Source organism: Babylonia areolata, chromosome 8 (genome assembly GCF_041734735.1).
Source record: "Babylonia areolata isolate BAREFJ2019XMU chromosome 8, ASM4173473v1, whole genome shotgun sequence".
In the NCBI taxonomy this organism is placed as follows: domain Eukaryota; kingdom Metazoa; phylum Mollusca; class Gastropoda; order Neogastropoda; family Buccinidae; genus Babylonia; species Babylonia areolata.
In genome coordinates this window covers 47,186,901-47,203,877 of record NC_134883.1, presented here as the reverse complement: position 1 = coordinate 47,203,877, position 16,977 = coordinate 47,186,901, and the positions used below count along the sequence as shown (strand labels likewise).

General features: G+C 42.5%; 1 protein-coding gene across 2 annotated transcripts in view; it reads right to left on the bottom strand.

Annotated features, from left to right (window-relative positions):
- Positions 1-1,177: 1,177 nt before the first annotated feature.
- Positions 1,178-16,977, bottom strand: part of LOC143284884 (adiponectin receptor protein-like) — an 18,137-nt gene continuing 2,337 nt past the window's right edge. For both annotated transcript variants that reach the window (XM_076591998.1, XM_076592000.1), the window contains 7 exons: positions 15,836-16,287; positions 12,942-13,037; positions 11,026-11,197; positions 7,421-7,601; positions 5,033-5,220; positions 2,166-2,359; positions 1,178-1,902 (listed from right to left, as the gene is read on the bottom strand). In XM_076591998.1, coding sequence (XP_076448113.1) covers positions 1,777-1,902; positions 2,166-2,359; positions 5,033-5,220; positions 7,421-7,601; positions 11,026-11,197; positions 12,942-13,037; positions 15,836-16,117 — 1,239 coding nt within the window. In that variant the 5' untranslated portion in view covers positions 16,118-16,287 and the 3' untranslated portion in view covers positions 1,178-1,776. The remainder of the gene's footprint in view (positions 1,903-2,165; positions 2,360-5,032; positions 5,221-7,420; positions 7,602-11,025; positions 11,198-12,941; positions 13,038-15,835; positions 16,288-16,977) is intronic.

Sequence of the window (16,977 nt, the reverse complement as noted above, 5' to 3'; positions counted from 1 at the left end):
AACAGGATGGAACACAACCACAAGACGCTGTGCTAACACACTAGTGGAGAATACCCTGCCAAAGGTTTCTGTTTATTTTTATGTACAACGGTGACATCTACCGCGAGTTGGGATACATCCAAATCACTCTACCCACACAAACACAGCACGCACAAAGGAATGTCCATGAACATCTAATAATAAACAAGATTAAATACTATCGCTGATTACTTTATTTGATAGGACATGGCTAAGATACAGATACCATGACATAAATCTTACTTTATACCATGTCTGATATAAGGCATATTTATATATATCACAAATTGTCTATGCATTGGTACAACAGTACAGTGTACTACTCTGCGTATGACTTTGTCAGATCCTTCAGACTGCAACTTGAATTAGTCAGATACTTGTCTACACTCTGAGAAAGACCACATGTCCGTTTGTACAGTGAAAAACATTTTTCATGCATCAACATGGATATCTTTCAGAGGGCTACATTGGAGAAGGGGAGGGGTGGGGGAGGGGGGACAAGGGAGACTAGGTATCAAAACAGTCTGCGTACATAACGAGTATTGACATCGTTTCCAACCTGCCATTAACTCAAAAAGTTCCATCAACGCAAAAAGAGCTCATCTGTACAAAAAAAACAATCAGTTTGAAGAGTTTGATCAATGAACAAGATGGGTGCAGATTTTCCACCAGACTACCTTTCTCTAGTGTTTACGAACATTAGAAATAAACATGTACTTAACGTTAAGTCAAAGTGACAAGAGAAAAAAAAAGTGTTCACCTTGAATGATCACTGGAAACAAGACTTCTTATGAATCACATTGACGGTCTTCTCCAGTCATTAAGATCAACATCCCCCCCCCCCCCAAAAAATACCGTTTCAAATGAATGTTTATATCTGATATTTGTTTGCATAACTTTTGCCACTTGAAAAAGAAAAAGATCTGCACCCTTGTTCAACTCTCTACAGCAATTCCTTGCTTTTCTTGAATATTTTTTTTTTTTTGCCAAGCACGCATTGATTTTTTTTTCTTTTTCCAAGGCATGTTTACAACGAATGTTGTGCCCTCATGCAGTTTAAAATCGATTATGTGTATATATAATTTTTCTTTTTTTTCAGTTTGATTTGTTTTACAAGTGTAAGTTTGTAGAGACCAACAAGGAGCAATTTTCCCCACAAAGAGCAGTGCTGTTATCAGCATCAGAACCATGTTTCACTCCTGCACAGCACAAAGTTGTGGACATCCTCAGTGAAAAAAGGGAGCCAAAACACAAACTGCCCCTGCATTCACATCACAAACCAAAAAAAGACCAATCTTCACCAAAACTTATGGCAATGGATTATTTGTAATCCTTAACCTTGGTCATCAGAAAACCCAAAACGTCCGACATCTGAATCCTGGTTTCCAAAAATGTGACAGACGAGTTCTGGCAGACATGACCATCATTACCGATCCACTGCCTTCAACAAGCAATTCGTGGAACTTGTACTTCCACCCAAACTTTATGCCATCTTGAACTTGAAAGTCAGAAATACAGAATATGCACATTTCAAGGTCAAGCATAATATACAACAATTATCGGTGAAGAAAATAACATTTTTAAGGCAGGGCATGAGATGTAGGTGTAAATTACATTTGCACTCTTTGTGTGTGTGTGTGCATGTTTGTGTAGTTTGCGTGGGTGCATGTGCACACAGGTGCATGCATGAAAGACCTACACAGCACTCAGTAACATGAGGACAGCAGAGGGTCAAGGTGCCGGTTCCAGGTTGGCCATTTACGACAGCTCTGCCTCCAAGCAGTCCCCCAGTGTCAGGCGGTAGTTGGCGATCTCCGAGATACCGTGGTAGTGGACAAAGGCGGCAGCCAGCACAAAGACATGGAAGATCTGATGGCTCTGGAACTAATGAAATGGAGAAAAGAAAAGAGATGTTAAATTGTGTTTTATCCCAGTGTTCAGCAGACAAACACTGATATCTGAAAACAAAAAAACCTCAACAGCTCTTTCCTATTTCAATTGGTGGTGGTGGCTGTGTGTGTGTGCATATGGAATGAGTGTGTGTGTGATCCATAATAACCATAACCTTATCACAAATACATTCCCCCATTAAAACCTGACCAGAAAAAAAAGGAAGAGACCCACACCGACACCCCAGCCCCACCTACCCAGATGTCAAACTTCCCAGGGAAGATGCGTTCAGGGATGCGGGCAGCGTAGATAACGGCGCCAGAGATGTAGAGGAAACCCATGAGCACTAGCCAGCCCAGAGCTGCCTTGTTGACGGCATGCCAAAACCCGTCCGTGATCACATAGTGGAAGGCTGGTATCACCCCACTCAGCCCCAGAGCTATGAACATGCCTGTAACCAACACACAGTGTCACAGATCACATACTGGAAGGTATCACCCCACTCAGCCTCAGAGCTATAAACATGCCTGTAGCCAACACACAGCACAAACTGTCACAGATCACATACTGGAAGGTATCACCCCACTCAGCCTCAGAGCTATAAACATGCCTGTAGCCAACACACAGCACAAACTGTCACAGATCACATACTGGAAGGTATCACCCCACTCGGCCTCAGAGTGTCGCGTGCGACAGTGTAGCGTTGAAAAAAAAAAAGAAGGAATTTGGGTCAACTTGACCCCTCGAATACGTCATGATTTTCGCTGTTTGCTTTGTTTTTTCTTGTTCCCCTCTTTCTTTCTTTCTTTATTTCTATGCGTGCGTGCATATGAGCGTGTGCTCCTTCCCTCCCTCTAGTCAGCTCAGGTTGATGTTTTCTTTTTCTCGTGCATGCATATCTGCCGGTTGTTTAGCTCAACTACAAGTTTGGTAAGGACAATTCATACGGAATCTACCTCGACGGGTCAGATCAACTGGGGAAGAACAGTGTGTTTTGCGGGCTTCGCGCCGACGGCAAAGAGTTTCACTTCAGCTTGACTCTAAACACGAACTCGTTGTCCAACGACTTTGTGGTGGAGAACTGGGGCGGAAATGGAAGCATGTATCGCAGCAAGGAATTGTGGGACTGGGATTATTCCGGAAGAAGCGAGGGACCAACGGTCGTCAACGCCGCACTAGTCACTGTGTGGGGCTGTTCCTGCTCCATTCGTTTTGGAGTGAGGGGTTGTTTTTTTTTACCGATTCAGTTCGGGTTTGGGGCCTCCAGTGCCACTACATTTCCTGGGTCCATGTCCGACCAGGAGGTCTGGAATTACGTCCTAGTTCCAGGGATTTAATCTCCCGTATTATTTTTTTTCACGAGCTCTTGAGGTGAGTCAGGTTAGAAGGGTGAAGAATGCTAGTTTTGTTGTTATTTTTCTATAGACAGGGAGCGACCGTTGACATATATTTCAGGTTTTTGGTGGTGGTGTTATTATTGCATTCGAGATACATACTTTAATTTCAGTGCAGTGTGCCCCTGCTAATCCTTGTGGATTCTGATTTATGTATATCTGTGTGCACACATTCTGTTATTGTTTTTGTTTTGTTTTTTACGGTTGTATTAAGGCGTTCAGCTGTACATGTGAGTGTGTGCGAAACCCCTCTGTGTGTCTGCTTTAGCACATGTACTGTTTTTTGTTTTTTTTATTTTTGCTTGACTCTTGACTCGAGTCTTTTTACAGCTCTGAAGAGTGGTCCGCCGTTGTCCTGGACATCCACATCCTTCCCTGCACCCGTGATACCCTGAGACTGTCACAGGGGTGTCCCCGACGTATATAACAATCGCCGCTTTACACCCCCCCTGTCTACAGAAAGACTAGAACTCCCAGTGGTCGCCTGCATCGTGCGTTGTTTCTGACAAGGACCTGTGTGTTCGGAACTAATGCGAGTCGTACATGGACGGTAGAGGATGCGTGTGTATGTGTGAGAGCAGTGCATAAGAGGGGTGAGCGTACGTGTTCGAGCGAATGTGATTTACTCATTTATTTTTCCCTCATTCCCACTTATGATGTGGCGATTCGAATTAGCGGGTTAGTAAGTTTGGGGAGTGGAGGGGGGATTAAGGGAAATAGTTAGGCCCCACTGCTGTTTTGGTTGTCAATATATCCGTGTGAGTGAGTGAATAAAGTGTGGTATTGTGTATAAATTCTTGGTGTTGGCTGCATTTAATTGAGCGTGCGAGGATCCGGAGACCCATTTTTTTCTTAAATTTTCTGTTATTAGATTGCGCAGGGCCTGTCGGGTTGTAGGTGGGTCCTCAACCTCGACCGGTCACGTGACACAGAGCTATAAACATGCCTGTAGCCAACACACAGCACAAACTGTCACAGACCACATACTGGAAGGTATCACCCCACTTAGCCTCAAAGCATTGTAAAGTTCATGGTAAAAATGTCTTTTCACTGTTAGCCGCGCGAAATTTGGCCAAACAGAGCAAACCATAGGCCTAGTTTGCATCAGTTTGACATGGTACAGTATATGACACCAAAAATGTTTTTTTCAAAAAGAAACTGTCAAGCACATATCCCTCTCTTGACTCATTCACTTAAATCTTTCTTCTTTTTTTTTTTTGGTTGGAGTAGGAGTCAACTTATCAAGACAGAGTTTAGGAAAAGACAGAGAGCAGAAGTTTCACAATTTCATAACCCAGGTTATACCCCAGCAGAGTGACTATTCTACTGCTAACACTACAACACCTTGCCAGCATATAAGTTTTTCATTGTTCTAGGCAAATGAATACAAGAGTTGCAGCCCACAAGGTCAGAAAACCTCCGTTTTTCTGGGAGTCCAGAGAAGAACTGAGAGAGAAGGGAGAGCAGAAGCTTGACAGTCTTATTACTGATATCACATGTCAATCCAAGTCATTCACAAACACACACACGCACACACACACACACAGAGTCATTTAGGTATTTGACACAGAGAGTAAGACATTCCAGTACTGCCCAGCTGCGACAGTGATGTGAGGATAAAAGCACACACAGACAGACATGTACCCACCTGCCCTGACAGGCCGGTACTGGGGCTGGGCAAACTTGTCCCACATGGACACCACAATGCACACAGACAGACATGTACCCACCTGCCCTGACAGGCCGGTACTGGGGCTGGGCAAACTTGTCCCACATGGACACCACAATGCACAGAGAGCCCAGCACAAAAATGAGGGTCAGGTAGGTGATCTTGGGCTCCAGGCGACAGTAGAAGCTGTAGTACAGCCAGGGAACAAACGACCCAATGGTCAGCAGGGCAATCCCACAGTAGTCCAGCCTGAAACATCACATGGCACATCATAATAATAATAATAATAATGGATACTTATATAGCACACTATCCAGAAATCTGCTCTAGGTGCTTTACAAAAACGCTTTTGATAACATAAAACATTATATCTATGTTACATACACACACCAAAATGTGACCACACACACACACACACACGCGCGCACGCACGCACGCACGCGCACACACACACACGCACGCACGCACACACACACACACTGCATACATACATTTAACATACATGTGTATCTAACAGCTACCCTAACAAATACGCACACATAGGCAGGCACAAACTTACATAAACACACGCACACACAATACACATTCATATACATGCATGTAGTTGTGGACCTGCCACAATTGAACTTATTGCTGAGGGAAAAGGTGAGTTTTGAGACGAGATTTAAAAGATGCGAGGGAATCAGAATGACGGAGGTTATCAGGGAGCTTGTTCCACGTCTTTGGCGATTGAAAAGAAAATGATCTGTGTCCATAGGTCTTACTTCTGACGTGAGGTATCCTGAGAAGTCGAGTATCAGAGGAAGAACGGAGCTGGCGAGACGGGGTATAGATATGGATGAGTTCAGAAAGATACTTGGGGCCAGATCCGTTGACTGCAGAAAAGGTCAGAGTGGATAGCTTATAGTCTATTCGATCAGAAACAGGCAACCAGTGAAGAGACTGAAGGAGAGGAGAAACATGGTCAAATTTAGAAGCTCTGCAAATGAGTCTGGCAGCGTTATTCTGAATTCGTTGGAGTCTGTCTAACAGGTATTTGGGAAGGCCGGCCAAAAGAGAGTTGCAGTAATCCAATCTTGAGAGAACCAGAGAGCATACAAGTGTCTTGGTTGCATCGGTTGAGAGATAGTGGCGGATAGAGCTGATTCTACGCAGTTCCAAATAGGCAACTTTACAGATATTCGAAATGTGCTGTTGGAAGGAAAGAGACTGGTCCAGGATTACACCAAGACTGCGAACAGAGGGAGAAAGTGAAACAGGTGTGCTATTGATCAGAACAGAGTCAGGAAAGGAAGGATGTTGACGAAACTTCTTTGGACAGGTTATCATCAATTCAGTCTTATCATCATTTAATTGCAGCTTGTTGAGAGTCATCCAGTCCTTTAGGCCAGCAATGCACTCCTGTGTTTGAGTCACCAGTGCATCAAATTCAGCTATGGAAGCCGACTGATAAAGTTGTGTGTCATCAGCAAAGCTCTCATGCGACATCGCATGATGACTGATGACATCCGACACAGGAGCCGCATACAGCACGAAAAGAACAGGACCTAGGACGGACCCTTGTGGGACACCATATTTCAAGGCAGATACTCTAGAGTATGTACCATTTACACACACTTTCTGTGTACGATCTGACAGGTAAGACGTGATCCATGCTAGTGCAGTGTCACGAATACCAAAGGAAGTTTTAAGTCTGTTCAAGAGGATAGAGTGGTCGATAGTGTCAAAAGCTGCTGACAAATCTAAGAGAGCGAGAACAGATATCTTATCCTCATCAAATCCCGAAAGCAAATCATTCACTATTCTAAGAAGGGCTGTTTCGCAACTATGACCACGTCTATAAGCTGACTGGTGGGAATTAAGTAAGCCATCATCTAAAGGATCCTATTAGTGCAATCCCACAGTAGTCCAGCCTGAAACATAAAATGGCACACCTACCAGCCTGAAACAAAAAATGGCACATCATCTACCACCCTGAAACAAAAAATGGCACATCATCTACCACCCTGAAACATAAAATGGCACATCATCTACCAGCCTGAAACATCACATGGAACATCATCTACCAGCCTGAAACATCACATGGAACATCATCTACCAGCCTGAAACATAACATGGCACATCATCTAAAGGATCCTATTCAGGGCAATCCCACGGTAGTCCAGCCTGAAACATGACGTCATCACATCATCAAAGGACCCTTTGGTCAACAGGACAATCCCACACCTTTCCCTCCCTTCTCCCATTTCCCATATCTCTGTCTCTCACAATCACACTCCATATTATTTCAGCAATAAATACTGTCAATGAAAACAACCTAACAAGCAGAAATGAAAAAGCAAACAATAAAAAATATAAAGAAACAAAATATTTCTTTAAAAAAAACACCACCACCACCAGAAACACAACAGACAAGGACAGGCCGGCCCAGCCAGCAGAGAGAGCTCACTTGTTGAAGAAGCGGCCGACACGCTCCGAGTGGCAGTAGACGGTGTGGAAGATCCAGGAGAAGCCCAGGCACAGAATGGCCCCCACGAAGAACGCTGAGAACACGGCCTTCTCCTGCCACTGAACCTCGATGGTCGGACGAGTCAAGAAGTACACAGCGATTCCCAGAAAGGCAATCATTCCTGGAACCAAACAACATCACTGTCAATCACTTCTGAATGTTATCACTTCTGCAACCAGCCCAGACCTAGACTGTAAGTGAACAGAATCGTAGTCATACCCTGAATCCTGAATGAGAAATCTGCAAAAGATCCTAACTCACGCAAGTACAAAATAAAAAGGAAGATCTGAGCGATACAATGGGTCACCAGGTACTGCCAATTACCTCCCTTTCTTTTCCCACCAGGTCTGATCAAATCGTAAATCCCAGGTTGTGGATGAAAACAAAATCATTCATCATTTAATAACTGATGAAAATGATTTATAGAGTAAACCCTCTTAATATATTAGAGATACATACATAAATGTTGATATCTAAAAATCAGAAATAATTCAAAATATTTATCAACAATATATATATTTTTTTTTTATTCGGAAATAATTCAATGGAGAGTCAATTTCCCTCTAAAAAGATGGAGGGACTATGCCTTCACCGGCAGCAAAATACTGTGAAGGTGATACAGGGTTTATATTGCTTTTTAATGACAAAATTAAAAAGCACTTCTTTTTTCTTTTTTTAATAGAAAAGCTTAAAACATCAAAGGCCAAACTTTTCTGGTGTTGCATGAGGAATGGCACTGTATTTTGAGTCCTGAGTTATGCCCCTTACATGAATTGTTATCTGTTTGATAGATGACCATGATTTCAGTTGAGAAAAAATCTTTTGGAATAATCATTATTATCATTATCTATCATAATCACTATTTTCATTATCATTTACTATAATTGCTGTTTATCATTAATCTGTTAATTCCAATTCAGGTGGTACATTTCACTGCTATGCTTTAATCTTTCTTTCTGGCAGATGCCAATTACCATATATCAATCTGTGTTTTATTTAATAATATACAGAGCCAAAATTCAAAACACTTCCAAACCTTGGACATTTTTTCAAAGACTTTAAAAGACTTGGCACAAAAACTGAATGAACCCTGAAGTGATGGGCAAGATGAAAGGTTAGAAAACTGACACTGTTCTAATCCTTCAGTACTGACAAGGTTTCAATTCTGGATATTCTGTGGCTGTCCCCCAGTAGCAAATTTTACATGGTTGTCCTGGTAATCATGACCAGATGGCACGGTCATTGTTAATCCAGGCTGCGACCCATCCAGTATGGTCTCACTATTCTCCTTCAAGATGCTCTGTGTCTTTGGAAAGTCAAACCTGGCGTAGCCCTTCCCTCTCCAGATCACATTTTCTGGGCAGGTTTACCCCCAACAGAATATCTGTGGAAGGAACACCATCACATTAGCCACATGATCAAATACACAAACACTCAGACAGGTTGGACAACTAGAACTGTCCACTGATGGACAGCTACACCTGACCCATCCTCAGCCTCTGTGAAGCTAGATGGAAAAATAAGAGAGAAATACAGACAGAAGAAGAACATGTCTAGAACTACAGTGGAGAAGAGGCACACATGTACATGGAGAGGGGTGTTGGTCATCAAGAACATAACACAGTACTCAAATGCTATCCAGTTTCCAGCAGGATCATGGCCATATGCTTAAGAGTGAAACCATGCAGCATCATAGTCTCACTTGGATGAAATGATAAAATGGGATCCCATGTGCAGCATGTAATTTACACATGTAAAAGAATCCAAGACAACAAAGGGGTTGTCCCTGACAAAATTCAATACAAAAACCCACTTTGACATGATAAATATACATGCAGGCATGGTAGAAAAAAAGGGTGGAGGTGGGGTGCACTCTCACTGTAGTGACTACCGGATGAGAGCAGCCCAAATTTCACACAGAGAGATCTGTTGTGACAAAAGAGTAATACAATATAATCCAACATATGCCCCAACATCAGACAATGGTGATGACCAGACTGAAGAATTCTACACCCAGTTTCAGATTATCAACAAGGTTAACAAGAAAGACATCCTCATAGTTCATGGTGACTGGAATGCCAAGTTTGGTATAAATGCTGAAGACAACCAGAGGAATTGATATGACCCCTGCTGTAATGAGAATACCAATGATACAGGACTAAGCCCACTGGAATTCACCAGTGATACTGCCTTGGCGCTATTTGAGAGTGGTTCCATAACTCAGTTGAGTCTGTCAGGGCTGCCGTCTGTCACCCATACTGCTCAACATAATCCTCAACCACATCATGACTGACACTTTTGAAGATCATGCCAGCACTGGAGGAAGGACAATTATGAGCCTTCACTTCACAGACGAAATCGATGGCTGGGCAGGTAATGAGCAAGACCTTGCCCAGCTTATAAAAAGACAGGATGAAACATCAACAAGACATGACATGGAAATCAGCACCAAAAAGACCAGGTTGATGGCCAGCCACTCCACCACCATCACTGCAGCTGTCCAGGGACAGAAGCTAGGAATTGTTCAGCAGTTCACAGACCTGACATCCATCAACAGCAATGAAGGACCCAAACCAGGAATCCTCTCAAGCATAGCAAAGACATCAGTACTGTCCAAACTAAAACTATATGGAAGGACAGCAACATCCTCATCAAACACCAGGAAAGACTCCTAAATGCACTGGTATATTTAATGCATACAAGACATGGACACTGGTGATTTGGAAAGAATTCAAGCAATGGGAATGAGGTGTTCTCGCAGGATACTACACATCATATACACTGATCACATCACCAATGAACAAGTGTGCCAAGCCATCAAGCAGCACGTTAGACCTCTGAACATCTGCTGACATCAGCTTAGGAAAGAAAGCTATGCTGGCTGGTGTGGCCACGTGACAAGACCCAATGGCCTTGCTGAAGCAACCCTCCAAGAAACACTGAGGGAGGGAGACAGAGGGGAAGACAGAAAATGATGACAACACCGCAGAATGGACAGGAAAACCATGAGCAGAGATCCAGGCTTTAACACATAACAGACAGACCTGGAGGAATCTGGTGAACAGTTCTTCTGTGTGGTGCCCTAATGACTCTTGATAGAGCTGAAGGAAGAGGAAGAGGAGGACTAGCCTCCATACAAAACCCACCAATGACTCTTGATAGAGCTGAAGGAAGAGGAGGACTAGCCTCCATACAAAACCCACCAATGACTCTTGATAGAGCTGAAGGAAGAGGAGGAATAGCCTCCATACAAAACCCACCAATGACTCTTGACAGAGCTGAAGGAAGAGGAAGAGGAGGAATAGCCTCCATACAAAACCCACCAATGACTCTTGACAGAGCTGAAGGAAGAGGAAGAGGAGGACTAGCCTCCATACAAAACCCACCAATGACTCTTGATAGAGCTGAAGGAAGAGGAGGAATAGCCTCCATACAAAACCCACCAATGACTCTTGACAGAGCTGAAGGAAGAGGAGGAATAGCCTCCATACAAAACCCAAACAAAGGGCTATTTAAACCCAATGCCCAACCAGAGCAGCACCAACCTAACAGGTGGGTCCATATGTTCCCCGTTTCTGTGTGGATGCGAAAGATGGACTTGAAGCAAGCGATAAAGGAGTTGGTGGGTGTGCGATGTCCCCGGAGCAGGAAGTCATTGTCTTTCAGCCAGTCTGGCAGCGTGTGATGGTGCACCACGTTCCAGCCTGCAGCCCACACCTGAAACAGTCGTCACGGACACTCAGCACTTTGTGCTCTGCTAGTTCAGCAACACTGCTAGCTCATCAACACTCTTCCAGTTTATTAACACTGCTAGCTCATCAACACTCTTCCAGTTTATTAACACTGCTAGCTCATCAACACTCTTCCAGTTTATTAACACTGCTACCTCATCAACACTCTTCCAGTTTATTATCACTGCCAGTTCATCAACACTCTTCCAGTTTATTAACACTGCTAGCTCATCAACACTCTTCCAGTTTATTAACACTGCTAGCTCATCAACACTCTTCCAGTTTATTAACACTGCCAGTTCACCGACACTCTTGTGGTCTATTAACACGGCTAGTTCATCAACACTCTTGTGGTCTATTAACACGGCTAGTTCATCAACACCCTTCTAATTTATCAACACTCCTCTAGTTCATCAACACTCTAATTTATCAACACTCCTCTAGTTCATCAACACTCTTCTAATTTATCAACACTCCTCTAGTTCATCAACACTCTGTTAGTTCATCAACATGTCTGGTTTACACAGGTGATCTTAACAGGGCTAAAATTAATTTGCTTCATATCAACAACAAATGATCTCAAGACTAGAAAATTCATAATGCTTAACATTTATCAAACTTCACTGACGAAAAAAACAGGAAGATATTATTACACAGTGTCAACAGTTGCAAGAAGTGTACAATAAAACATGCACTCTGGAACAGAGTACCACACAAAACAAGTCTACCCACTGTCAACCACACTCCAGTGCATGTGAATTTTGTATATGTGATGTTTACAATTTTCAAGCTGTTCTCCCACAACAGAGCAGGCTAAATTCACTTGGACCAAGCAGAATTTCATAATAACGAAGTCAAAACAAAACAGAAGGAATTACACAGCAAACATTTATCATTGACCAAATTAATACAATGGCTAAGTTAATGCCCTCACAGCTGTTGTTGACATTGTGTGTTTACCTTATGGGCATGCAACATGGGCAAGTCACTTTCCACAACAATCAACTTTTCGCCCAGATAGGACAGCAGCTGCCTCCTGTCATTGTGGGACAGGACTGACTAGCATACACACCTTGCACACACATTCCCCAGACTAGCATACACACCTTGCACACAAAGTCCCCGGACTATCATACACACCTTGCACGCAAATTCCCCTGACTATCATACACACCTTGCACACAAACTCCCCGGACTATCATACACACCTTGCACACAAACTCCCCGGACTATCATACACACCTTGCACACTATTTCCCCTGACCAGCATACACACCTTGCACACAAATTCCCCTGACCAGCATACACACCTTGCATACAAACTCCCCCGACTAGGATACACACCTTGCACACAAACTCCCCTGACTAGGATACACACCTTGCACACAAACTCCCCTGACTATCATACACACCTTGCACACAAACTCCCCTATCATACACACCTTGCATACAAACTCCCCCGACTAGGATACACACCTTGCACACAAACTCCCCTGACTAGGATACACACCTTGCACACAAACTCCCCTGACTATCATACACACGTTGCACACAAATTCCCCTATCATACACACCTTGCACAAATTCCCCTATCATACACACCTTGCACACAAACTCCCCTGACTATCATACACACCTTGCACACAAATTCCCCTATCATACACACCTTGCACACAAATTCCCCTATCATACACAACTTGCACACAAACTCCCCTGACTATCATACACACCTTGCGCACAAACTCCTCTGCTTGCTCTGCACACTTGCTGGGCACTGACAGAATAGACACTGCCGGTTCCTCCAGATCCTCTGGAAGCAAGCTGGGCTGCAATCACACCAGTTCGCATTGCTCAACTACGGTACAACTTCAGATTTTCTATTGGAAGACGGTTTTTCACCTCTGCCTTGTGTGTGTGTGTGTGTGTGTGTGTGTGTGTGTGTGAGAGAGAGAGAGAGAGAGAGAGAGTCACTGAGTGTCTATACATGTGTGTGCGTGCTTGTGTGTAGTGTACATTAGTGTATATGCGCATAATTTATATATATGTGTGTGTAGTAAGATAGATACCAGTACTACCACACATACGGTAATGCTTCTGTACTGTGGCCCATTAGTGGAAAATTTTTCTTTTAAACTATTAAAGAAAATTTTTTTTACAATGGCTGCAGCATCCCTGCAAAATACCAAGTGCTCAGAGTGGCAAAGAACTATCAAAATCATTCAATAATCATTTTCTAATTTTGCATTTGTAAAGTTCTATGATTTTTTAGTTTTCATGTTGAGTGATACAGTCATGAACTACTAAGAGAAAACACATATATGCACATAACCCGATGTAATGTTCACATGAACACATACACACATGTTCTCTCTCTCTCTCTCTCTCTCTCTCTCTCTCAAATTTTACACAAGTTCAGATGGTATAACTGTAGCCTTTAAAAAAAAAAAGTTTTGTTATTCACAGCTGGTAAAAAAAAAATGTAAACAACCAACAACAGAAGGACAGAGAGACTGGAGTTTTATGAGATGTTTTATAAGATCACAAGCTGTTGCCAACAACACTAAAGCATTCCTTTTGACCTGAATCATCTGAACCACTCTCTCTCCATGCGTCATCCATTTCCACCCATTCCAATATCTTCAATCCATTTTCTTTTCTGTTTTTTTAAATAGGTGTAGAACTGGCCTGTGTCAGCCCTGGGCCATGAAAGTACTGTTTATATTTTCAATATTTTGCTTATTCTTGAAAGAAGACTAAATGATTCTCTGATCACTGATCTTTGATATGAACTGTCAGTAAAGTCCGCCTTGAAAATAATATTTCATCAACTTTTCATTTCTCAAAAACAATTTCTTTTTCTGATCCATGATAAAATCAGATGAATAAATCAGTTCGGTAATGTAACTATGTATTTACCACTCAAACAATGTTCTTTTTATATACACATGTCAATCCTTCACTGGCTTCACGGTATATCAAACCATGCTTTACCATAATTTAATGATTGAAACGACGGGCGCAATAGCCGAGTGGTTACAGCGTTGGACTGTCAATCTGAGGGTCCTGGGTTCGAATCACGGTGACGGCGCCTGGTGGGTAAAGGGTGGAGATTTTTACGATCTCCCAGGTCAACATATGTGCAGACCTGCTAGTGCCTGAACCCCCTTCGTGTGTATATGCAAGCAGAAGATCAAATACGCACGTTAAAGATCCTGTAATCCATGTCAGCGTTCGGTGGGTTATGGAAGCAAGAACATACCCAGCATGCACACCCCCGAAAACGGAGTATGGCTGCCTACATGGCGGGGTAAAAACGGTCATACACGTAAAAGCCCACTCGTGTGCATACGAGTGAACGCAGAAGAAGAATGATTGAAACAAATAAAAAGCTCATTTTAGCATGAAGTGCAAATTGCAATCCACATGATATTAATCATATGATGATGTAAATGACTAAAACTTATAGTTATACATTGCAGAAGAGACTGATTTCAAACTGATTTTTTCTTCTTCTCAAAATGATATTTTCAATCCAAAATCATTTACTGGGTGATATGCTTATATGCTTAGCAAATTTTACAGTAGACTGACATTTCACTTTGAGAAAACTGGTGAATATGACCAAATTCCTTCATAAAGAAACTGTGTAAGTTGTGTATTTTCTATTTTATGGGCACAGCCAAAACTTCAACTTAAATTCATAACAATTTTTTTTTTAAAAAGAAAACAAAAACAAAACAAAAAGCCCAGTCATCATACTTTCAGTTTTTTTTCCATGTAACTTTTGTATCAAAATATTGTGAAAATGCTGTTAGGAGACACTATGGCCGAGTCAGTATGGTGTTTGACTTGTGATCCAGTGGTCAGGGTTCCATCCCCTAATTGAGCCTGCAAGTGTGTCCATGGGAAAGGCACTTCAGTCTATGATCCTCACTCCACCCAGGTGTGACTGGCTACCTGACTTGGGTGGGGAAGGTTAGAACAGCAGAAGGAGAGGGTTGGGCCCCGCCTTCCTGTGCTCAGCACTACACACAGTGGATATGTATTTATAGGTATTTGCTACCCCAATGGCCATAAAAGGCAGTGGGACATTTAACCAGCTATTTTTTTTAAGTTGGAGCGATGTGGATCTCTGGTTGCAAGGTATAAATATTCATTTAGAATCTGACATCTGTTGTTCATAATGCCCACCTCTAATGAGTAGAATTATATAATGAATCATATATTTCATGGCCTAAAAATTGCAACTATAGAAATAAGCATAATCATCTACCACCTAAGAAAAAAACTGATACAACTACTCTTTTAGCACACGCTTGAAGACATTGTCTTGAGAAGAATGTGGACTTGAAAAGATAAAAAACCTCCACAATGGATGCCATTTTCAAGAAAGGAACAATTCCCGTCAAACTTTTGACTCACTCTCTTCATCATAGTTTTATTTTGCCACCACTATGCTGGGACTACTGAAGGCCTCAACACCCAACAATCTGACTTTTGGGGCTTTTGGGTTGTTAAACTCAACCATATGCCTCAGGCAACCAACAACAGAAAGATCTCCCCCCCACCCCCACCCCCTTCTGCGCACAAAGAAGCAACAACACCACCACCATCCCAGACTGACCTCATTGGCTCCAAGGAGAGGCCCTGCTTCTCTGGTGCTCCCTTTGTGTCCCGACTTGAGGTTGACACCAAACTCATCATCCACATCGGAGAAGTCACTGTCCAGTGCCATGCACTGCAGACTGTCGGATGTGGACAGAGGGCTGGAGGCCAGGCACCGATGACTGGGACCTGCCACACCCTCCTCACTTCCAGCCTGCCACGACTCTGTTGACTGCACGTCACTCATGCCTGCTGCCGACCGGTACTCCAGAGATGAGTCTTGAGACGGAGAGGTGTTCATGGTTGATCAACTTTATTTCTGATTTTTCTGGGGGGTTTTGGGGGGGTTTTTTTGTTCGACTGTTATCAGATCCACCCACAATGTGATGTTGCACTTCTTGGTGTTACAGCTTATGGGACGGCAGATTGAAACAAACTATCCTTCAGGAACGGGCGGATTTAGGTAATGGTCTGAAAAAGAAATAACTTAAATTCAGTTTTCTAATATGACATGGAATCACGCAAATACAAATTATTCATTAAGCATTAACATTAATAAAGAAAATATTTAAACCTCCTTCATTCTTCACAAGAAAACCATTGAAATTACTGAATCACTAATGGTTGAGCTTGAGTAGCTGTGTAAAACTTTGTGTGTGTATAAATACACAGAGACAACCTTCAAGGACAACACATGTGCACACTCACAAGCACCAAACAATGACATCATAAAGTTCATTGTGGAATACGGGCGTTGGGTTTCCCTGCTGGTTAGGCATCTGCTTAGCAGATGTGGTGCACCGTGTGGCATATATATTTGGATTTGTCCAAATGCAATGACACCTCCATGAGTAAGTGAACTGAACTGTGGAAGGTATACATAAAATATAGTTTGTCTCTTTCAGCTGCCTATAGTTTTAATCAACAATGAAGAAAATGTAAACCATACAGATTATAATTTCCATTCATGCATCTCATGGATTAAAAAAACAGACCAAAAATGACTTAAGTATACATGTTCTTTGAATCTTTCTAAATGTGGCGACTGCTGTTGAAAATCTGAGCAAACTAAAAATGTGATGAAAGGTTAAAACTCACAAAACTTTCCAAAAATCAAAAGATGCACATCTAAAAACTTAGCAATTGTTATCCTGAGGGTGA